The sequence below is a fragment of the Calidris pugnax genome, unplaced genomic scaffold (assembly GCF_001431845.1).
Source record: "Calidris pugnax isolate Ruff unplaced genomic scaffold, ASM143184v1 scaffold16, whole genome shotgun sequence".
Classification (NCBI taxonomy): domain Eukaryota; kingdom Metazoa; phylum Chordata; class Aves; order Charadriiformes; family Scolopacidae; genus Calidris; species Calidris pugnax.
This window is the reverse complement of record NW_015090847.1, coordinates 2,344,034-2,368,311: the sequence shown is the minus strand read 5'-3', so window position 1 is coordinate 2,368,311 and position 24,278 is coordinate 2,344,034. Positions and strand designations below refer to the sequence as shown.

At 43.2% G+C, this 24,278-nt stretch overlaps 1 protein-coding gene across 14 annotated transcripts in view; it reads left to right on the top strand.

Annotated features, from left to right (window-relative positions):
• The window catches only part of ADGRL3 (adhesion G protein-coupled receptor L3), a 591,492-nt gene that overhangs the window by 388,181 nt on the left and 179,033 nt on the right, over nt 1–24,278 (top strand). For 13 of the 14 annotated variants that reach the window (XM_014943115.1, XM_014943111.1, XM_014943114.1 and 10 more), the window contains 2 exons: nt 2,154–2,168; nt 4,125–4,925. In XM_014943115.1, the coding sequence (XP_014798601.1) occupies nt 2,154–2,168; nt 4,125–4,925 (816 nt within the window). The remainder of the gene's footprint in view (nt 1–2,153; nt 2,169–4,124; nt 4,926–24,278) is intronic. The other variant, XM_014943112.1, reaches the window with a different exon arrangement.

Here is a 24,278-nt window from a genome sequence, read left to right as displayed (position 1 = left end):
AGACCCTAATTAGACCCTTCCATTAGTGTTGCTCAATGAGCTAAATCCCCCAAGCTTCCCATGCAGCCCGCTCGAATAATGTGACATCCCAGCATAAGCTGAGTAATTATTGAAATTCAAAAGCATTAAGTCTTAAATTAGCAGGAGAATAATAGGTATTTGGGATACATACAATGGAAAGCACCATGCAGGAGGGCACCACAACATGTACCGTGTCTGGAATTATAAGGGAGCTGGATTTGGCACTAACTGTTCATGTCACACACGAGTCATTCAGGCTGAGGGTGATCAATGCTTCAGGTCACCCGGCTCGGCTGGTTGGGAGTACCCTATCTTCTGCAGAACCTTCTGTCTTCCTGCTTTACGATGCTTACACTTAGACAAAAGCTTGTGCTCGTTTGAAAATGTAGATGACTGCCACCTCTGCTGCCCGGGGTAGGCCATACTGTGAGCCTGAAGGATCTGCGTGGAGCCAGACATGTGGGCATCTCTCGTGTTGCTTTCTTCCATTTAATGTTTTCCTGAATACCTGACGGTAACTGGTGGCCAGTCATGGGGTGAGACAGGGAGAGGAACTGCTGGGGGGGTGTCTCCAGTCGTTGGGTCTGATGCCTTTTAATCTGGCTGGCTCTTTCCCTTGCACTGCGGCCCGTTGTCTCTGCTCCCTACAGCCCTGACAGCCACGGGGGGAAAACACTTAACCTGGTCTGAGGTGGAAGGGAGCCTGAATCAAAGCCCTGGTAAAAAAAAAATTAAAAAAAAAAAATTAAAAAAAAGGCTGTTTAAGTTTGGAAACAGTGGTTTTGGGAGCTGCAGTTGGCTCTGGATGTGCGCATTTGCAGTCTTACCCTGGAATTGTTCTGCCGTTGAGCCTCCAGTTTCCCATCGAGATGAATGAGACTTTTGAATGAGAAGGGGTTTGCAGTCCCAGCACCCGAGGAGAGTCGTTTTGGCAAATGTCTCAGTCTGGAAGGGGCCAGAGTGAACTCCGGGCAAGCGAAAACAAAGCAGGCGTGCATACCTTCACATTCCTGCCTCACTGCTCCGAGCAGAGAGCTCTCAGCTGTCAAAACCCTGCTGTTTTGCTGGCAAGGTCTCACTTCTCCTCCGGTGATATTTTATGGGGCCTGTCTTCTCCTACACCTTCAGGGAAGAGGCCCCACAGAACCTGCAAACCCCAGGACTGGGAGCGCAGAACCTGTTGGAGCCCCACCATCCTGAAGGAAGAAGGTGTCTGTGCCACGACCAGAGGGGGCTTTTGGATGAGGGCCCCTGAAGCCTCTCCTGGGGGTTTGTTGGCTCTAGAAATCGGTACTGAGTGTTTAGCAATTAATAAGTGCACTGCCTTTATTTATTCTGACTGCAAGGGGCTTTGTCGGGAGGGACGTGGATCTTCTGCAGCATTATGATGCGTGGTGAATAATTCACATAAAAAACATCCAGCAAGTTTTGGGGTTGGGTTTTTTAAATAGTGCTTAGATATTTTTAACTTGTTAATGCTGTAAGTCTTCGGGATCTTATAAATCACATGAATATTATAATATTTTAAATGTTTGTTTTTTTTTTTTTTCAAGTCCTACTAAAACTTGTTTCTCTGAAACAGAGGCCAGGACTCTGCGAACATCCACCGATATTCTTCATTTGACTCTCCTAAGTTCTCTATTCATGTCAAAAGGGAATATTCTTTTGCTTAAAGCAAGGATCTCTGTTTTACAGGATTTTGGCGAAATACATGAAGATGTATATTCTATAAAGTTTCTCCCTGGAGTTTTTATTCTATACATAAATCTGTATCAGTCATATTTCAGTGTATGGGTGTTTCATTTTGCTCTATGAAACTAGTCCAAGGCTGCTGCTGACGTCGTATCTCAAATAAGTTCAGGGGGCTTGGTGTGTCCCAAGTGCTGGGGGTTTTTTTCTTCTTAAAGATTTTTGTAAAGTTAAAATTTATCTGTATTTTTTCAGCTTGTCTGCATATTATATCAGAGGAAAGGTTTTATATATATATATATATATAAAATGTTCACATACTAAAGTAAATTAATAAAGCTTCCTTTTCGTATGAAAGAGGTAAAGAAAACTACCTGGCCAATACAGTACCATTAATCTATTCTCTTTTCTCCTTTCTCTCTTTACCTCTCTCTCTACAATAGAAGTGGAACAAAAAGGTAATTAAATACCTTTCAAATTATATATATTTATTACTTATGTATAGGCTAAGTTATTTTAACAGTTTAACGTTTTAGTTGAAATACTTTGTCATTAATTCTCACTACTTTTTTGTTAAAGTTTATTTAGTATCTCTGCTGCTCAACTTCACCAGCTAACTCATTTTTGCTGAAAAGTTTTTACCAGTGCCACTTTTTTTTTTCATGAAATTTCTATTCGAATGTTTAGATACCTTCTTCTGCCCCAAAGAATTTGAAAAGCGTGCATACATACGTATGCGCATAAATATATCTAATTATGCCATAAAAGCCTCTTGGAAACAGCACCCCTTTATCAACAGCTCTGGGTGGTTACTTAAGACTCCAGTAGAGCAATACGCTTTTACACCAGTTACTAAATCTGATTTTCCTCCCGTCTCGCTCTCCAGAGGATATTGCCAATTCCTGCATGTCGGAAAATAATTGGTTATGCTTCCAGCAGGGAGTGCAAACGTGGGATCCCATCTGCCAGCCCCTCACCACCAGAAGCATGGGATGATGATGATGGTGATGGGATACCTCTCCCTGCTGCCCATCCCATCCTCACGGTTATTCTACTCTCTCGTGCTCACGGAGATCAGCATCACAAACAAACAACACACAGCCTCCCCCCAAAAGTCTGTGCTTGTCCCTCCAGGCCAGGAGGGTGCTACCAGGAATGACGGGGGCCAAGCAAACCAGTTTTGCTCCTCAGCAAAACCCCTCCTTTTGCCTCTTCGTGCAGCTGGCTCTCCTCTTGACATTGGCATCCCCACGATGCCGAGGTCAGCCAGGCACTGGCCGGGCCAAGCAAACCAGTTTTGCTCCTCAGCACCCCTCCTTTTGCCTCTTCGTGCAGCTGGCTCTCCTCTTGACGTTGGCATCCCCACGATGCCGAGGTCAACCAGGCACTGGCCAAGCCCCCTCCCAGGCTCTGGGCATGTCCTGGCCCCTCTCAGCCCCCCCCCAGCCCCCCGAAGTCTGAGCAGCAAAGCACCCCAGTAGTCCAACTGCTCCTCTATGCTCCTCTCATGTAACAATAGAAGGTATATGTTTTTAAGTTCGAATTACTACTATATTTAACAGGACATTTTTTTTAACTGATTAAAATCTAGACCTTGGGTTCCTCTCCAGTGAACTTTATTCTTTTCCTTCCTTCTTTCCTTCCTTCCTTCCTTCCTTCCTTCCTTCCTTCCTTCCTTCCTTCCTTCCTCGTCTTTTCCTTTCAGCATCCATATGTCATTCGTTTTTAATTGTGTGGACTGCATGTTTCGTGTGTCCTGTAGCAGCTTTGAAAGCCTCATTTCTAGTTACACTACAGACCTGTAGCCGGGTGTTCCCCCCCCTCCCACCCCACTCCCTTTGCTTTAAATGCTCTTCTGAGTTGCTAAAGGATTCGTCTCTGCTTTGCTGTTGGTACCCTTTAAATATTTAATGTCGCTTGGGCTGTAAGGATGGGAATCTCTTTCTCTTATTTCCATTTTCTAGGCTGCTTTTCTGTGGGCTGTTCAAATAAATATGTGGATCAATTCCCCAGGAGTTTGCCCCTTCACCTAGTAGGTACAGATTCACTGCCGAATATAATCTGGAAATACAAACCCAGAAAACCCTTGGGGGCACATATTCATTTCAGAGTTTACAAAAGGCGAGTGGTCCAAGTAAGTACACCTGTAAAAATAGATTGGAAAAGCAATAAGAAAATGAGCCATAGTTGATAGAAAAAGCAGGGAAAAGTCATTTTGGTGGAGCAAATCTTGTTCTAGAGATATGGCTGGCAGGAAGGCTAGTCTCCAGCTACAAGGCATTGCTCTTGGATTTCCTCTGGTCCGGAGTGTCCTCTGCTCCAGAACTAGAAGCGGTTGAGATGTTTGGGCCGAGCACCTCCAGACTGTCATTAACTTTGGGTTTCTCTTTTAAATTCTTTTTCCCGTCCAACAGTTTTTCTTTGCCCTGGACTGCTGAAAGGAGTATACCAGAGCGAACACTTATTCGAATCTGACCACCAATCTGGTGCCTGGTGCAAGGACCCTCTGCAGGCCTCTGACAAGATCTACTACATGCCCTGGACGCCCTACCGGACGGACACGCTGACGGAGTACTCCTCCAAGGACGACTTCATCGCGGGGAGACCGACCACCACCTACAAACTCCCTCACCGGGTGGACGGCACGGGGTTCGTGGTGTACGACGGGGCTTTGTTCTTCAACAAGGAACGCACCAGGAACATCGTCAAGTTTGACTTGAGGACAAGGATAAAAAGCGGGGAGGCCATCATAGCTAACGCCAACTACCACGACACCTCTCCCTACCGCTGGGGAGGCAAGTCTGATATTGACCTGGCTGTGGATGAGAACGGGCTGTGGGTAATCTATGCAACAGAACAAAATAATGGCAAAATAGTCATTAGCCAGTTAAACCCTTACACGTTAAGGATTGAAGGGACGTGGGACACGGCCTACGACAAGAGGTCGGCTTCCAACGCCTTCATGATCTGTGGGATTTTATACGTGGTGAAGTCCGTGTACGAAGACGACGATAACGAAGCCACAGGAAATAAAATAGACTACATCTATAACACTGACCAAAGCAAGGATAGCATGGTGGATGTGCCCTTTCCAAACTCCTACCAATACATTGCTGCTGTGGATTATAATCCCCGGGACAACCTCCTTTACGTGTGGAACAACTACCACGTTGTGAAGTATTCCTTGGATTTTGGCCCGCTGGACAGCAGAGCAGGTATGAGTTCTAATATGAGCCAAAATCTCAATATGGGCTTTCTATTTTTCATGCAAATGCGGTGTAAAATTGAAGTGCAGTCCTGCCTTACTGATCTGCCTGTGTTTCTGTTAATTAAGTCCCACCACAAGGCCTGTGATGGATATTAAGATAGTTACACATGCAGAATATTTTTTCTAAATCTTAGTTTGGAATGAAATAGAGAAAGGAATGTGCTGTACCTGTAACTAACCTGAAACAGTCTCCAAATGTCCATGCTCTTGTTTGTATCACAGAGATAACACTCTTTTCTCCCTCACTGAATTTTCCTCTGTGCATCAGATCATCTTCCCTTCTGCAGGAATTTTGGCAAAATAAAGTGTGGAAGATGCTGTCGCTGCAAACAGACGGGGGAAAACTGCCAGCCAGTTTAAATTACTTCCTTCCATTAAGCTGGGGGAGTTTGGGCTATTTAGGGAAGCCACTGCTAATTGCATACATGAACATACACCCACAAGTGTGTATCTAGAGTCAAGAGGGGAATTGACAACAAAATCCTCCAAAATGTTGTGGTTTTTTCTTTAAAGTTGCTTTTTTTTTTTTTTTTTTTTTTTGTAAAGCATGACTTACTGGATTTTGTCTAAGAGAGGAGCTCCTGGCCCCCAGAGGATTCCCAGCTTTTCCACCTTTTTTCCTGTTAGAAATTGCATGGATAATTAATTACTTAGTTGGGTTATATTCCCTCAACTTTACCGACCTAATCATCATTTTGCAAGTGGTGTGTTCACGGTTGCCACTTTATTAGCGCTCATGACTTAGCCCAGGTTGTGGTCAAACTCATACGACGGTGCAAAAGTTTCCAAACCGAGTTACCAGGCAGTTCCTGTGGGTGAGTTTGTTCTTCAGAAAGGCTGAAAAAGTAAGAGGAAGGGCAGAATTAATATAATTTGAATGGCAAAGCTATTTGATTTGTAGTATGGCTATTCGCAAAACGTTCTGTTTTGTTAATAAGAAACTTGGGAGTCACTGGGTGGATTCAGGTCTTCAGATTGCAAAAGAGAAGTCGAGGTTCCTGTTGCTGGGCTTTTTTTCTTTTTCTTTTTCTTTTTCTTTTTCTTTTTCTTTTTCTTTTTCTTTTTCTTTTTCTTTTTCTTTTTCTTTTTCTTTTTCTTTTTCTTCTTCTTTTTCCTTTTCTTCTTCTTTTTCTTTTTCTTTTTCTTCTTCTTTTTCTTTTTCTTCTTCTTTTTCTTTTTCTTCTTCTTCTTCTTCTTCTTCTTCTTTTTCCTTTTCTTCTTCTTTTTCCTTTTCTTCTTCTTTTTCTTCTTCTTCTTCTTTTTCTTCTTCTTCTTTTTCTTCTTCTTCTTCTTTTCCTTTTCCTTTTCCTTTTCCTTTTCCTTTTCCTTTTCCTTTTTCCTTTTCCTTTTCCTGTGAGCAGCCCGTTATCCATGTAAAAGAGGGATCAAGAGATGCTGAAAGGAACTGTGGATATGAAAATCTGGGGAGGAATAAAGCTAGTAAAATGGCAGTGAATTTCTCATTTTTATGCAAAAACATAAGGAAGAGGAGGAGAAGAAGATCTTGAAGTGGCAGATGAACAAAAGCAAGTGGCTGTTAAGAGAGGAGCAGGAACGTTTTCAATGGTGTTGACCTCTGCAAGATCTCAGATGAGCAAAAAATGAAGTAATACTTCTCATTCTCCCAACTTAATGATGAGCATGTACTCTCTGAGTGGTGGAGTGAAGCGGAGCAATTTGTGAGCTATTGGTTATCCCTGAGGAGTGAAAATCAATTGCATCCCTTTTATTTCACATAGTTTCTCTCTTGTTCAGTGAATTATTTCCAGGTATTACAGCAGACTCTGCTGCCATTTTTTCACATTGTGACCATTGCCAGTAACAGCATCTGAAATAAAAAAAAAAAAAACAAAAAACCATAATCAGTGAAAAAAACCCCAAATTTTGTCCCCAGTAACAGCATCTGTAATAAAAAAAAAAAAAAACCAAAAAAACATAATCAGTGAAAAAAAACCCAAATTTTGTACTTTCCTCTAAAAACAAGAAATGGTTCTCCCCTTTTACCTGGTCTAAGCTGGTGAGGGGGGAGAGCAGGTGGAAACCTTGCAGAGGGCTGAAAGTCTATCAGTCAGGTTCAAGGATTTGATTTGTCCTCCTGTCACTCTGGTTTGAAACCCCTTTAATTCGCTCAGGTTGGGACAAGAATTGAAAATCCTCCAGTGCCTCAGTGGGAAAGCTGAAGCAGTTTTTGGCTTTGGGTGGTGGGCATGAGAAGGTTAACACAGTGTCAGGGAGTCTGGAGAGCCTTCTCTGACGTTCCTTTCGTACAATTTTGGAGAGCTTCATCATGTGGGCACAAAGCTGAATTATACATACGTTTCTCTTCTCTGAAAATTGCCAGGATTTCCTTTTTGGCAGAAATGCAGAAGGATCCAATTACCTCGCTATTTTATGGGCTAAGAGGACTTTTGAGAGGACTGCTCTGACGGCAAGTGAAATTCTTGATGAGACAGCTGGAATGGGCCGAAGCATTTCAGAGTGAAGAAAAATACCTTTGCAAAGGGAGGCTACTGCTCTGTACCTGCACAGTAGTGGGAATGGTGTTTTTTGAGTCAGTCAGAGAGAGACACTGATTTTCAATTGCATGGGTGTGCAAACACCTGCTTGACACCAATTTTTATTTTTTTTTTGCAGAGAGGAGCCCAGGTCTGCATGATTTTTTTCTCTTCCAAGTTCAGTACGACACATTTTCTGATTAGCACCAAATTTTATGCTGCCTTGCTCTATATGTAATAATAAACACATTATTAAACCCAGCTTAAACCCAGCTCCTCCACCAAAGAGCAGAATAGGAGCTGATGCTCGGAAAGCAGTGAAGACCCGGGATGATTTTATTTGGTTATTTAGTTGTGGGTGTTTTTTACAGAGTAGATTGTGGATATGGTTTTCCCCTCTTCCAAAATAACCAGTGTTTCTCTGTTTCAAGTGAGGCAATGGTCAATTCAGCCATTTTACACAGAGTTACAGTCTGAAGAGTAAAATATGTAAACAATATCTGCTTAATTAGAAAATAAAAGAAAGGCTGTAAAATTGATGAGTCGAACAAACTGGTTGTTAGAAAACAATTAAGGGTGAAGTGTTAGGAGAAGAGTTCTATAAACCCAAAAATTGATCATAATAAAAAAAGTGATATATTTAATAGCCAGTAACATATTTGAAATCTCCGGTGTCATACATTTCAAGCATATCTAAAATAAAAAACAGGTGCTGAGGGCTCCAATTCACTTAGAATCAAACATTTTCAGGCTTTTCCCAGGGAAAATGGGGAGGAGGCAGGAGTCCCTTAGCTGATAGGAAAGGCAGAGATCACATCCTCTTGCTCTTCACAGGGATTAAACGTTTTCTGTGGGTTTTAATTTAAGGTCTGTTTGTGCATGTGGGTTTGGAACTTCCTGGCTGGTTTGGAGATCAATCTTCACCGTGGCACAGCTTCTCTCTCACCCACTGTTGAAGAAAATGGGCTTTTACTCCTTGGGGTAAATGAGTGTCAAACCCTGGACTTTCTGTGCTCGGCGTCTGTCGCGGCTGAGGGTACCAGAGAAGACAAAATATTCTGAAGCCTTCAGTGAGGCATAAAGCTGGATTCAGCTGATCTAGAAGCCATTCAGGGCTCTTGGTTGAATTAAAACCAATTGCTCGTTTTTCTCAGAAATGGGAAAAGCTGCATTTTAAAGATTTTCCTCGCTTTTTTTTTTTTTTTTTTTTTTTTTTCTCCTTTTGTCTGGGGTTGTTTCATTTGTCCCAGAAGTGGTTTTGAAGTCAAACGCTCCTCAGTGCCTGCAAATCCCAGGAAACCTGTCATTAACGTCTACCTTCAAGGAGTGAACTTGAAGATACCAAAAACCTTTGAAGCATATTTCCTTTGAGCTGTTTGGCCTTAAAATGAGTTTTTTTTGGAGGATGTTTCTCCGTAAATGCTCCTGAGCTTTTGGGTTATTTCTTTGTAGCTGCTTTTGAGTTTGCTAATTTGAAGTGACAGTGAGAATAGCTCTGGAACTCTTGCAAGTGTTTTTCATGGCATTCTTCAGGGGACTGAACCCAGGAAAATGTTCAGGTTGGTTTTTTTTTTTTTTTATGTGCCCCCCTAGACACGTGTGGAGTGGGGAACGAAAGGCTGTATCAACAGAATGAAAATTTTTTCCACCACCTAATCAGTCTTAATATTCACCAGAGTTACCTGTTTTAATCATCACCCACTTGTGATAGAGTCTGCGTAAACAAATTCAAGGAAACATCAACAAATCCTCCTCTCCAAAAGGGTAAAGTGCTCCCATCTTGCTTTCCCAGCACTGAGCTGCATACAGACACCCATCGCCTGGCTTTGCCTCTCTGCACCTCACCACTCACCAGGGGGGGCTTCCTGGGCAGCAGAGAGACCAAAGGAAGAAAATTTTGTCTTTTAAATGCCTCAGGTGCCCCCCTCCAGAGCTGGCAGCCGTGGTGCAGGGGCTCAGGATGTGCTGGCTGATCGTTTAGACCAGTCCCGTAGCTTGGCAGTGAAGAAGTCCAAGGAAGGACTTGAACCAGGAGAAGGATCCCTCTGTAGATGCCTGGGACTTGGATGTCCTAGCAGCCATTCCAGTGACATAGAATCGTAGAACCATCCAGGTTGGAAAAGACCCTTGGGATCATCGAGTCCAACCATCAACCCCACTCTACAAAGTTCTCCCCTACACTACATCCCCCAACACCACATCTAAACGTCCCTTAAACACATCCAAGGATGGTGAGTCAACCCCCTCCCTGGGCAGCCCATTCCAGTCTCTGACTACTCTTTCTGTGAAAAACTCTTTCGTAATGTTCAGTTTAAACCTACCCTGTTGTAGCTTGAAGCCGTTCCCTCTTGTCCTATCGCTAATTAGCTGGTAGAAGAGACCAGCAAGTTCCAACCCCCCCTGCCATGACATGCGAAATACAGAACTCCTACTTCAGAGGAGATGTTTTAAATTACAGAATCACAGAATCACATAATCTTCTAGGTTGGAAGGGACCTTAAAGATCATCTTATCCAACCGTCAACCTAACTGACAAAAATAGACACCCACACAACAAACAAGGAGCATCATCACTAAACCAGACCTCCCAGCACTACATCAACCCGTCTTTTGAACACCTCCAGGGATGGGGCCTCAACCCCCTCCCTGGGCAGCCCATTCCAGTGTCTGAGAACCCTTTCAGTGAAAAAATTTTTCCTAATATCCAGCCTGAACCTCCCCTGGCGCAGCTTGAGGCCATTTCCTCTTGTCCTGTCGCCTGTGACTTGAGAAAAGAGACCGACCCCCACCTCTCTGCACCCTCCTTTCAGGGAGTTGGAGAGAGCAATAAGGTCTCCCCTCAGATCCAGGCATTACAATCCAGGGTGTTTAATAGGTGTTAATAAATGCCCAATACATAAAGAAGGCAGCGATACGATATGGGACTTCTAATACAGCCTCATTGTGCTTAAGTGGCTCCCGTAGATTGCATATTAACACTGTGGTCTGCCAGTAATCAATGTGATCAAATGTGATATGAAGCCTCCATCCATACCTGGGGTATTTTAAAAACCTCAGAGGGTGCATTGCAAACTTTTAGCATCCACATTTTGTTAAATATCGTGGGATGCTCTCTTGGTATGTGATTGTAACTGTTTTATTCAGTAAGGGTGGTTGGGTGTTTCTTTGGGTTTTTTTTTTTTCCTAAAGCAGTTTTACAATGCAGATAAGGTGAACTCTCTGTCCTTATAATATGCTAATTAAGTGCATTTGTGTCTTGGGTAAAAGATGTGGCAGTCTGGTGATGAATAAGAACTTTAAACACATATGACACCTCGTTAAAATGTAATTTTTACATCATAAATCTGAAGCCTTTCCTCTGACAGCTGAGTAATGTGGATAGTGGGCAGAGAGAGGATCTTGGACATTTCAAAGCTATCAGGGGCTAATAGGTGGCTGAAAGTGGCTTCCTGCCCTGCTGGCCTGGGGCACCCTGCATGGTTGCCTGGGAAGGGCATCAGAAGGGCCACCAAATGTGCAATCCCACTTGTGCTTCAGGATATGAATGGCCCTTTCCTGGAGATCCCCTTGCGATCAAGCCAGGCTTTGTGTCTCCAGAGCTGGATTCAGGCTGCAGAATCAAAGGCCAGCTGAGCCTTTTTTGATGAGCAGCTTCTCCTGGCGGACAAGGGCCGTTTTTAGGGAGCTGTTGAGTGTTTAATTGCAGCTTCTCCTGTGTTTTTGTTTTCCAGTTGCTTTCCTCCCATCCAGGAGCATCCCTAGCTCTCTTCCTCCCGTTCCTCTTCGTTGCTTACAGTGACAGCTGCTGGTTGCTCGGCGTTGCTGGAGGTTTGCAGAGACCAGCCTTGCTTTCAGCAGCCCCTGCTAAATACGTAGCATGATTGGGGACCTGGGGTTTATTCTCTAATATTTGCCCATATAGGCCTGTCCCGTTTATTCTCTAAATATTTCAGCCCCTTTTTGCTAGTTAAAATAGACAGACATGTCTAAGCTTGGAGGTGAAGAAAGCATCACAGAGATTCTTCAACTTTTATAGCAAAGCCGGCATCTCAACCTATATTTGCTGGCCAGCTGGTATCTTCAGCTCAGGACAGGAGGATATTTCCCCTACCTGGGCTATGCTAGGATTCAGAATTACGTTTGTTCCCCATTTGGAGGACTTGATCTGTCTCTTCATTTTTATCCTCTTTTAAATCTTCCCTCTTTGTAAAGCAGCGTTTGATTAAAAAAATGATTTTAAAGTGTCATAACATTGGACACTTTTCTGAACTTGGGGATATCTTCTTTTTGTCAGGAAAGATGGAGATCGGGCTCTTTCCTCTACCTTCTCACAAAAAAAAAAAAAAAAATCCTTAAAAAGTGCAAGGTTCCTCAGCTTCAAAACGCTTCCTTTGTGGAATGTTTCATAAATATTAATACTGTTTGGTTAGCGCAGCAGGAGAATCTTCAGCACCTCTCCAGTACAAATAAATACGTGGTTGCTCCCTTCTCCTAAATAAAAAAGTACTTCTCTCGGTGAGACCATGGAACAGCAGACAGCCCAACCAAATGTAGGGGAGGAGCTCTATTTTTCCTTAAGACACTGCTCCTGCTACAAGTCCCCTGTTCGAGCCAGGCTCAGAGGATGATCCAGCTGACCAAACCCATCTGGGCAATAAACTGGGATGCTTTGGAGACCAGTTGTTACCAATGCAAAGCAAACAGGAATTTGTTGCGGGGCTGTGGGTACCACCACCAGCATCCCTGGGGTCCTGCTCCTGGGGGATTGCAGCCAGGATGGGTGAAGCAGGGGAAGGGGCCGCAAGAGACAAAAGGATTAAGCTAAACTTCTCTTTCAGACTTCAAAACAAAAAGAGGCCAAGAGATTTCGGCACTTCATAATCCTGTCAAACGCCAGGAGGCGGGGAAACACCTTGCCAAGAAGATCACAGAATCGCAGAATCTTAGTGGTTGGAAGGGACCTCTGAGATCATCGAGTCCAACCACAAAAAAAAAAAAAAAAAAAAAAAAAAAAAAAAAAAAAAAAAAAAAAAAAAAAAAAAAAAAAAACCAACAACACAAAAAAACCCCAAAACAAAACCCAAAAGGTTGACATATAAACCAATTTAGTAGAATAAGATGAAATGATTATCATTAAAACAGAACTAAATACATTAAATAATACTAAAGAACCAGTATCCTTTCCAATACACATATAAAATAACCAAGGTTTATCCAGTACAGAGGCACGATGACTTCCCTACTCCTGCTGGCCACACTATTCTTGATACGAGCCAGGATGCCATTGGCCCTCTTGGCCACCTGGGCACACTGCTGGCTCATGTTAAGCCTGCTGTCTACCAACACCTCCAGGTCCTTTTCTTCCGGGCAGCTCCAGCCACTCTTCCCCAAGTCTGTAGCGTTGCCTGGGGTTGTTGTGACCAAAATGCAGGACCCGGCACTTGGCCTTATTAAACCTCATCCCATTGTCCTTGGCCCATTGATCCAACCTGTCCAGATCCCTCTGTAGAGCCTTCCGACCCTCAAGCAGATCAACACTCCCACCTAGTTTGGTGTCATCTGCAAATTTACTGAGGGTGCATTCGATCCCCTTGTCCAGATCATCAATAAAGATATTGAACAAGACTGGCCCCAGAACCAAGCCCTGAGGGACACCACTGGTGACCGGCCGCCAACCAGATCTAGCTCCATTAATCACAAAGATGTCTGAAAAGCTTAGGTGGCTTTTCCTGGCAGCGAGCACGGGATGTATGGCTGAAGACAGCAGGGTGACTGCAGAGAGAAAAAAAAATAATTAAATGCACGTGAAAGATAGTGGCTTTTTTCTTCTGCAGCAGGCCCTTTGACTTTAGGAAAGGTCCCTTCCAACCCCATATCATTCTGTGACTCTGTGAACCCATCTGCCTTCCAATGCCAGCTTGGTTTTTTGCTACTGTGTTTTTAAAATAAGCAGCCTTTATAACTGCTCCCCGCTGAAAATACCTCCACCGTGGCAGCTCATGGGTCTGTATCGCTCTCCTCGCTCGTCTGCCACTGATTGTGTTTGTTCTGGAAATGACTACTGTAATATTTTTAGCAGCACTTATTAAGATTTATCTCCTGAAGTCTAGTTCAATGTTGCTAATTAACTACTTCGATGCCGCCAGCACTTGTGCGTTTCTGCCATGGCACATCTTCTTTCTGTTTCTTAATGCATAAAGCCAAGAAAGGAGATGTGAACGCCTTGCTATATTCTGCTTTAGGGTCTAAGCAAGCAGAGGATGCATTGGATGCTCTTCATACCCCTGGCCTTGACGCTCAGGTTAAAGAGGAGTAAAAAGCTCTCGAGGAGTAAGCTACAAAATTACTGAACCTTTACAGGGAGGCTTTACAGAGCCTTCCCTTGATTCAGGAAAATGTGGTGATACCCTCAGCATTTCCCCATTTTTCAGATGTGACAGCAAGTCAACTTTCCGGACACCGGACAGGTATAACTGTGCTGTTAAAAAGTACCCAAGGTATTTGTGAGGAATGGAAAGGTCAAACTTATCCTTGGAAATCCAGCTGAACTTTCGTGGTACGGTTGGATTTGATGGGTTGCTTCTAGGAAAGGAATTTAGGTTGAAGGTGCAAAAAGAATCTTGATGATAGCTGTTTTGAAGACCTCCACGTTCTGGGAGAAATGGGAGCAGCCCTGAAGGGTTGTGAAAGGCTAGTAGGCGATGCTGTCAGCAACCCGACAGGGGAAGATAGGTAGATCCCAGAAAAAAAAAGAAGTAATAGGTACTTGGAAGCACATCTTCTCAAAGTGCATTTTGGCGTTAGTAACTATGCTCAATCAAGGAAGTTGGGTTGTGAAATGCAAAAGAATAAAACAGCGTCTGTTTCTTATGGGTGAGCCCTGCGAGGTGTGCGTGAGTGAAGGTTGGTCTGATGAAAAATCGTCCAGGAAAAATCCCCAAGTTCCTGGAGAGTTTCAACTTAGCCGTTGTTCGGAAAAATTCTCTAAAGTTGGTGGGAGTTTGGACTCAGGGCTTCAGGAGTGAGTCCACAGTGGATTTCTGTTTGCCCTGGAAGGAATTGCAGTTTGCTAGCGAGAGGCTTTTTGGCCTCCTGATTTGTGTCTAAAGCATCCAGAAAGAATAATGAAATGTATGTTGGAATGAATAGTAAATGTCCATAAGAATTTGAGTTGCAATGTCTGCCCTGCATTTTTATGTTGAAAAGACTTTTTTTTTTAAGAGTATGCTCATGATTGGAGGGCAAAGCAGATTATGAAGTCTTAAGTGAAAGACACGTGTCCATTAAAACAATGTAGTGATAGTTTGCTGTAATGGGATTTCTTCACTGTAGGTAGGATTTTTGCTTGATTAAAATGTGCTGAGAGGAAAGAAGACTTACGGCGAATTTCACTGAAATGTGGAATTTGGTTCAAAAAGACTGGCACTGAATAAAGGAACTAGGTGTTTCATGTTACGTATCATCTTGGTTCTGTGTTCTCACAAAGTACCAGCTGCTTGAGACTCAAAAGGGAAGCGGGGAGGGGGGGGAGATGGGGAGAAGAGAAACCTCAGAGCTGAAAACTAAAGAAGGTACACACTGACCGTGACAGAAGGTGGGAAAAACAGCTGCCTTTATACTGGTCTGAGCTGGCTTACTGGGCTGCCATTCATGCTTCCCTCAAGTAGCTGGAATAAATCAACAGAACCACTGGAGAGATGAGGCATCGGGCATCTCTGCAAGTCTTTTTCATCTGTGGATGTTGAGGACAGACATGGGGAAAGGGCTGTCTGTGTGCTGCAGGCAGAGGGAGAAGGTAAAGACGGCATCAAGTGTAGATACACGAGCAGAGAAGTCACCCTTAGCCCATTTGTAGGGTCTTTCCAACATACCATCTGAAGACCACCTTTTGTGAGCCCTCGTGTACTGGCCTCAAGTTCAGCTGCCCCTCTGACTGGGTTAAATTATTCCCTCTGTCCTTCCAGCATGCGTGATGGCTGCTGCCAGTCGCTGAGGTCAATCAGCCTAAATCCATGTGATGCTTTCCCCTCTTGTGCTGCTGAATTAAGAAAAAGAGTGATAATGTTAACACTGAAGCTCCAGGAGGAGGGAGATACTGAAGAAAAGCTCAGTATGAGAAGAGAAAGAGGGGAATTTTTTTATTTTATTTTTTTATTTTTTTTGAGGGAAAGGTAATAAAATATGTTTCCTTGACAGGACCGTACACTGGAGAGAGTAACAGCAATGACTATTTTTGGCCTTCTCCACATAGGTGCCTTCTTTTTGCACTGGACAGTGACAGCCAAGTATTTTCTTGGTGCAGTATTGAGTGTGTTGCGAGTTATTCGCAAGAGATGAGCTTGGAGTGAATGGAACAGATTTTATTGGTAAAAGAATTGGGCTCTTCACCATGGCAAGTGTCCGGATGAATGGGGAATGGCAGCACCCAAAAACCAAGCCAAGGTGGAAGGTGCTCAGGAATGTTTCTGGTCAATGCGTAAGGTGCAGATGCATCCAACGTTGTGTTGGGAGAGGTGCCTCTGCCTGATGTCTTGCTTGTAAATATAACCTCTCTTTAATGATAAATAAAGCCTCATCCTCAGCTCAGTGGGAAGTAACCGAAACTTTTGAGTAGCCTAAAACTGCGAAGTCAGAACATGGTGTGTTGTGTAAGGCTGCTGTAATGTGTTCTTTTCATATAAATGAGTTTAAATGACTCTGGTATGAAGAGTAGAACAGAGAATTAAATTAGATTAATAGATTTTTTAAGACCAGAAGGGACCATTATCTCATTCAGTCTGACCTCTGTAATGCATTTGGTTGGATTTCATCCACTTCCTCTTGTACAGAGCCTAATGACTTGACTTTAACTAAAGTGTACCATCCAGAAAGGCACTCAGACAATCAGTGCGTCGCTTCGTGGAGTGCTTTTCTTGGGTGGATATTCTCTCCCGGTGTTAAAGAGGCAAAATAGTATTCATGTCATGAATGTTTTGTTTGTACTGCCTGGCCAGCGAGTCCTTTTTGTGCCTTTTTGCATCATACATAAAAAGTCAAAAATGTGCTTTTTGTATTGCACTCTTTGCACCTTGCTCAGACAGTGCTCGGGAGGTTGCCTTCTGTGGGAATCACTGCAAGGTCTGAGATTTTATTTTTTTTATATTTTTACAATGTTAGAAATCTGTTACACGGAGTAGGAAATGCCTGAATTGACCAAGAAAGCAAATAACTCACTAGCAATGAGAAAATAGCCTTCTGGGCAGTAAAACCACAAAAGCCTTCTACTTTCGGATGTGTACTTTATGATAAGTGTCACTAAATGTGTCTGTAAACTCTGCTTTTTAATTAGAAGAAATTAGCAGTCTGCAGAGCTTGCATACTGCTCTCTTAATTCCACTTCCATCTTTATGTGAACCAGAGTGGTAGGGAGTGACATTTAAACCTTGGAGATTGTCATCAAGTTCTAATTTTCTTGTTGATGAGAACATCTGTCTGTTGGAAAGGGCAAAAACTCATTCCAGCAGTTTTTCCAGAAGGTATTGGAAGATTTAATTCCAAATGATTGTTGGTTTGGGTTTTTTTTTGCCTTTTGTTTCCCACCACCTTCTTAAAGGAGCCTGTATTTACACGGAGTAAAAAAAAGATGATGATGCGAGGAATTGAACTGTAGAGGATACAAGAAACACCTTGCTAAATAGCCATGAATTGTATTTAGAGTGTTGTTACACCAGGTTTTTCATGTCAAACCATACTGCCAAATTCTGGTGGAATGAGCTTGTCATTTTCTTAATATGCAAATATAAATTGGCTACATTAAAAATGTCTTAATTCAAATTGAAATACTGTGCTGTCAGAACGTATTTTTTCCTTCTACCACCAGGTTTTGTGATATTTTGGATAAACCTCGCCTTCAGGCATTTCATTATGGTGATGAAGTACCTGAGAGAGGCTTTATCCAGGCTATAGCTTCATTAGGTTAAGCAGTGTGAGAGTGGACATGTTACCTGCTCTTTCTCACTTTCTAATTGGAAAGAAGAAACCTTAAAATGAGCATGTATCAAGGAAGGCCAGGGAAATCCTCTCTTCCTTTCACAGTGTAATTTGTGGCCACACGATCTCGTACACACTTGGAAGTCATCATCCTAACATAGTTGGCGGTGGATGCATGAGCTGTAACCGAAGAAAAAAGATTCAAATTAACCTAAATAACTCCAAAGTGTCTTTGGGGCTGGCTGGTGCGGGGCAGTGGTAAGCATTTCCTTGCTGAATCATGGCCTTCAGTGTTTCACTAAATTTCCCCCTTACGATAACTTCCAAACCCAGGGGGAAACGATGTGAAGAGTTTTTTTCTACAGTTAGTTTGCATTTATCCGTGATGAATATCTTTGTTTTAGTGAGTAGACCCAGAGCTGCATAAGGTGGTATTGTGGGTCATGCCACAAAACATCTGAGGCTGTCGATACCCAGCAGGGAGATGGGAAAAACATGAGCCTTGTGGCTGATATGGGTGAGGGCTTTAAGTAGTAGTATGAAGATGGACCTAGCCAAGGGCCAAGGACTCCAGGAGAAGAGGCTCCGTGTATCACGGAGCTGCCAATAATAATAGAATATTTCCATTAGATCCTGTTTCACTAAATTTCCCCCTTACGATAACTCCCAAACCCAGGGGGAAACGGTGTGAAGATTCTTGGCTGTCGATACCCAGCAGGGAGATGGGAAAAACATGAGCCTTGTGGCTGATATGGGTGAGGGCTTTAAGTAGTAGTATGAAGATGGACCTAGCCAAGGGCCAAGGACTCCAGGAGAAGAGGCTCCGTGTATCACGGAGCTGCCAATAATAATAGAATATTTCCATTAGATCCCTGATTCTTCTCATCTGCTCCTTTCCAGTTTTCTGTTCGGTGAATTTATCAGCCAGACCCTTTTTTAATAACTTCAAGGGGAGAGAAGGGATTTGGCAGCCTTTCTTTCACTTGGAAACCACAGAAAACAAACCAATATTTTTACCTGAAATTAGAAAAAAAAGAGAGGTTGTCAAGTTTTATGAAAGCCCTTACTCCGGCCTGTCACTGAAGGTGGCACTTCCCATAGCTGGTGTGACTCCCTGAAGAGACATCTTCAAGCCTTTTAGTAAAAGTATTTATTTATTTGTTTGTTTAGAAACCTGTAAGAAAGTCCTTTGGATGATTCCATGCAAGATGTTAGTGTTGTCTTTTCCCCTCAGTATCTTTATAAACTTCAGTTGTCATTGATTCTAGAGATCTGTTTTACCTATCCTGGGCTTCTCACTCTTCTACTACAAGACATTGATCATTGGGTTTTATTTTTTTTTTTTATTATTGCATATTTAACAACAAAACTGAGTGATATTCTATTCCCAGCTGGGTCTCAAAGGGATGCAACTGTTTCTCATTTTAAAGGGGAAAAAAAAAAAGTAATTAAATTTTAAGTGTTTTTCCCCTTTGCCCAAATATCTTCACACAGTGCAAATTAAATAAAATTATTTAACCATGACAAGCACTTCTGCCAATTAATCCCTGAGAAGTGAAGCTGGAAAATTTATGCCACACACATGTAGGCAGTCACACGCAGATAGATGCCTGCAAAAAAAAGAAACCCAAAGGAGTGTAAGACAAGCATGAGTTAACCAGCCCAGGGAGTTTAAGTGATAGTGACGTCCGTCCGCGGGCTGAGCTGAGCTCTTTGCAGCTTCCCATGTGATGCTCTGAAGAATCTTTTTCCCTTCTGGCTTAATAGCTGAAGATTAATTGAAGTTCAAGAACTCGGTATTTCTAGTAGCCTTTATACTGAAATTTAAGATGGGTAATTTAACTTTGAATTGATTTTTTTTTTTTTCCCTTCAATTTGAGCTTTTAGTATGTGCATATTTTTATCTCGGCTGCGCTTGAGTTTCCTGAATTACAGGCAAGATTACCAAGAGATATTCATTAGACAAATGTGTTTATTAACAACAAAAAAATTGTTGTACTGAATGTCTGGAAACCGGATCCAGTTATTAGAAAAGAAGATATTTCAGGCAATGTCAAAGCAGCCCTGAATTTCAGCAGATTGAAAACCCGAATTGAAGTCAATGTCCGTGTCCCAGGGAAGTGACTCTTCCCCAGAAAGACTTCGTCTCATTTCTCTAGGGAGGTTCTCATACTGGGGCCTCTGGAGGGCCTGTGAGGTGACTGCTGGCTTGGTAAAAGCCATACCCGCATCTGTGACATGTTTATTTAGATGTGTTTGGTATTCAGGCTTCATTTTTTAGCAAATGAAATCAAAGACTGAGCACAGAGTCGTCTGAAGCTCCTGCTGGATGAAGTACTATCAACAGTAGTCATGCACATTTCAGATATAAATATATATGCGTGCATGTGTGTATATATAGATAAATATTTGCAGGTTGATTAGATATATTTGAAAAAGTAGGATTTGCAAGGTGGCTCAGTTGCCAAGGTGATTTAACTAAATAGACATTTATTCACATGGAAGACAGGGATGTACTCTTTACAGACAGAGGAGGGTTTTTTTCTCCTTGGATGAAGCTGTCCCAAGCAATGTACCTATTCTGATAGATACGAGCATTTGGTAGGCTTCCCTGACTCTACTGAGACATCAAGATGATATGCAGACCTAATGGACCGAATAAATTTGATTAATTTTATTCCACTCCAAATACAATATAGGGAATGGATACATTTCAATCCCTTTACCTATTTTCCCTCCTGTAGGATCCTCTAGGCAAGACTAGTTGGGCTTGGGCAGAGTAGTGAAGGTCCTTGGTTTAGTTGGACAACATCAGATGGCCAAGACTAAGCTTAATGAGAAAGTAAAAAGGCCTAACCCAAACCAAAGCGGGGCAGCAAGACCGTGAGGGAATGGGCAGGTTCCCTAAATTTGGCAATTTCCCTGTGGCTCGCAGTGAAGCAGAGACTTGGTCCTCACTCTGACACCATTAGACCATCTTGATTTGTTGCCCAGGGGGTTCTAACCTCTGATGCTCCCAAGAACAGTCATGGCTTTGAAGAGGAGAGAACATCAGTCTGATGGAAATTCAGAGGCAGCTTTTCACAGGCAGGAGAGGAGTCATCCAGGTGGCACGTGGGGACAGTTGGAACACTTGAGGTGCTTTGAGCCTCCTCCTCTATTAAAGTTGAAGGGTTTTTTATCACCGTGGGGCTTAGGTGTAGAAAACTGTACATTTACACTGCAGCACACAAAACAACCGCCAACAGAATGATATATTTTTATTTTTTTTTGGCTGGAGAATGTCCCATTGACGCAAGATCAAAATATTTTGTGGGAACTTGTCCTTTTTTTGGCAGCAAAGTATGAAAATAAGCCTTTTGGATGCTGCTATTGTCATCAGTAATGTTAAATTGTTGTTATTGGTTTATTGTTATGTTTAATATGGAACTTTTTAGTATTACTCAAGGAAAAAAAGAATTAGTTCTATGGAAATGAGAGATTTGGTGACCCTTGAGACAATACTGTTTGAAAGTCACAATCCTTTAGAAATTTCAGCTTTTTTTTCCAGGTCATAATAAAAATAGATCCTTCCACATCCCAGTTTCCTTCGGAGGGCAGGTTCTTCTGACCAGCTCTGGTCTGGACTCACGTTATGGCCCCTCAGCCCTGCCAGAGCGATGTAAAGCTCGTTACTGATTTGAGCCCTGTACCCTGGACTTTTAGACCAGGCAGAGAAAATGTGGTTTAGCTGCCTAGAGGGAGTCTAACAAGGAATATTCTCTGTACTTTTTAGCTGGCCCTGTAGCTATTTCGTGGCTGTTTAATACTCCGACCTTTTCCGTAGTTCACAACTTTCCTCTGCAGGTTGCAGATGTTGGAAAATCTTGGCAGTCCTTGCTGAACCCACCACAGAGAGTCTTAAATTTGCTGATCGCTGGGTAGGAAGATCAATCACACACCCCGCATTTTGCTTTGGGGGGAAAAGGAGACCAAGCACGCCAAGCGAATTACTGGGTGATTTATTTATTTGCAATTCTGGGATGGAATCTTTTATCTTCATAAATCTCGTGTTGGGATAGGTGTTGTAACTATGCCCAGCGGTGATATATTTGTCTATATCAAAATCAGCGCCTTAACTGCATGGTGGAGCAAACCTTCATGTTTCACCCTAGCTGCATTTGATATCCGAAGTTAACTAGGATTGTCCAGTGTTTAATTACATCCTAAGATGAAACTGCATATTTCATCTGCATTGCTGGACGCGAGGGCTGAGATTCAGCTTCAGGCTTGCATGAAGGGGTTGGCATTTAGCAGGGGGGTGCATCGTGTGCCAGATTTTGTGATGGTTGGGTGGATCACACTAACAACAGAACAGTGAGGGGAGCTGAGACACGCATGATGTGGTTGAAAATGTCAAATGCCAGGAGTGGAGGCACGACAGAGAGGTGGCCAGCAGAGCTGACTGTGAATATGGCCTTTTTTATGAGTCCATCACTTGTTGCAGAGCTAAGCACAGATGACACTGGTGAAAAATTAGCCTTGGTGCCTTTCCAGGGTATCTCTCTGAATGAGAGGCAGGGATGGATCCAGACCCTGCATTTTCCTGAGCTGGGCTGAATGTCTTTCTGACTTCCCTGCTTTCCTAGGATCACAGGCTTGCTCTTCCACTTGATGTCATGGGGCCCTCCTTCTCCAACTGCAGTCTCTCCTGAATGCTTGAATGCCCACTGTTTCCTGGCTAAGTCGTAGTTTGCATCCTCTGATGGTCACATTATTTTCTCATTTCATTGCACCCCACAGTAAGCTTATCACCTCCTCTTTGCTGTCCATGTTGGTGCTGTATTGATAGTATTTTAAATTGAATTCTGGACCTTTGGTCTGCAACTGGGAGATGTGGACCAGATCAAAAAGGGTTTGCTGACATCAAAGCGTGTCTACACAATCGCTATCTGCCAGCAGCCTGTCCTTTAGTTATACATATTGATCAGTGCTGATGTTTCCAGTGCATTAATTTGTCCATGACAATTTTCTTAGCTAAAGTTTGAGCAGTAAGACCTCTGACCTCAAACGACCCTAATTTCTTCATCTTGGAGACCTCCTACTCAATAGGAGGTTGTTATACATAAGATCGATGACATTTTGGTAGGTGATCATGAACGTGGGGAGATTATGATAGAACTGCTAAGTTCTCCTTTGTCCTGCACCCATTGAAAATAGAAGATGCATCAGTTCACTGAATCATATTATTCTAGTTCAGAAAAACATCTGGAAGGGACAAACTTGATAAACAGGGTTGAAGACCCTTACCAGCTTCTGGTGGTCAGAGAGTAATGCGAGGTACCTGCTCCTCTTCCCATCTCTCCCTTTCTGCCCAGCTGCCCCTAGTAAAAGAAGCCTACCATCAACTGAGAGAGGAGGCTGACATGGATGAGGATTGCTGCTGGTGGCTTGTCGCTGTGTTGGAAATCCCTGTGCTGTATTAGAAATCGCTGTAAAAGCGTCGATTTTTGCCTCCCTGCACAGTGGCTTCTTCCCAGCTGGATGCAGTTCATTCCCATTTATATTTCTGGTCCTCTCCCAGGCTGAGAGGGCCTGGGATCTACAGCCCACGTGGGAGAGACACAGCCCTGCCGAAGGCAGTGAAGTTGCAGTCATTTGCACCACCTAAAGATTTGGCCATTTGTCTCCAAACTGGCTTTATCATCTCTGCAACCCCAGGGCATGTTGCTCCTTGCTTGCTTAATTGCCAGATTAATCAAAACCCGACGTGCTGTTTCGAATATGATTTCTCCCACCGAACAGCTCGAGCTGTCGCGGCGTTCCTGTGTGTCTGCCGTACGCCATGAAGAGCTGAAATGGATGGCTCTGTGTCCTGGAGCCATGAATCCAGGCAGATTTGAGCTGCCCAGGTGCTGTGGTTGTTTAATGATGTTCCCCTTCCCAGCTTATCACTAACCTCCCTGCAGGAGGTGATCCCTGGAGGAGCTGGTGGCACCAGAGCACATGAGCACTCATCTGCTCCTCTGCAAAGTCCAGCAGCCTGGCTTTGTCACAGGGGGATTAGGCACCCCGGGGCTATTACTCTGCTTGCTTCATTTTCTAAACGTCCCTCTAAAAATACAAATTTTCACAAAGACAGGCTCTACATTTTGCTCTCTGACACTGAAAGTCAAGGCTCTCGGCTCTAGCGATGGTGTTGTTGAGCTCAGTGATATTTTTTCCAGAGCCCCAGCTGCTACGATTACAGGATTTTCAGTCCTGTTTAAAAGTACAAAAGTCGTCTTGCATTTTTAAGTGGAAAGAGAAGCTTTAAAACACAGTTCCTGAAGACTTTGAGGCACAGCGAGGAAAAGCCTAAATCCATAATATTTATTGTTTCTTGTGGGTTTTATTTGCTTTTGACTTAAAAGGGCTAGGGTGTAATGTCAGAATTTGGGGGTGTCTCTCCTGGTTTGTACATGCTTGGGATTAACAGTGAAATGTCTTCACAGGACCAAAGTTTGAGCAATGTCATTTCAAGCACCTGTAAAACTGAGGGCTTTTTCAGAGGTTGGGTTTTTTTTTTCTGGTTGTCCCGGAGCTCTAAGCTCGTTCTAGTCGTTTGTAACCTTTTTAATCAGCTTGGCTGAGGTAAAACCTGCTTCCCTGTCACCCTGTTTGTAAAGCAGAAAGTGTGAGTACCAGCCCTCACTCCACAGCACAGGGGTTTTGTTGCCCTCCACTTTTTCTTGTGATTGCTCCCTTCTTTTGGCCTCACCCCATCTTCTCTTTAACATCTTTATCGATGATCTGGATGAGGGTATCGAGTGCACCCTCAGTCAGTTCGCAGACGACACCAAGCTGGGTGGCAGTGT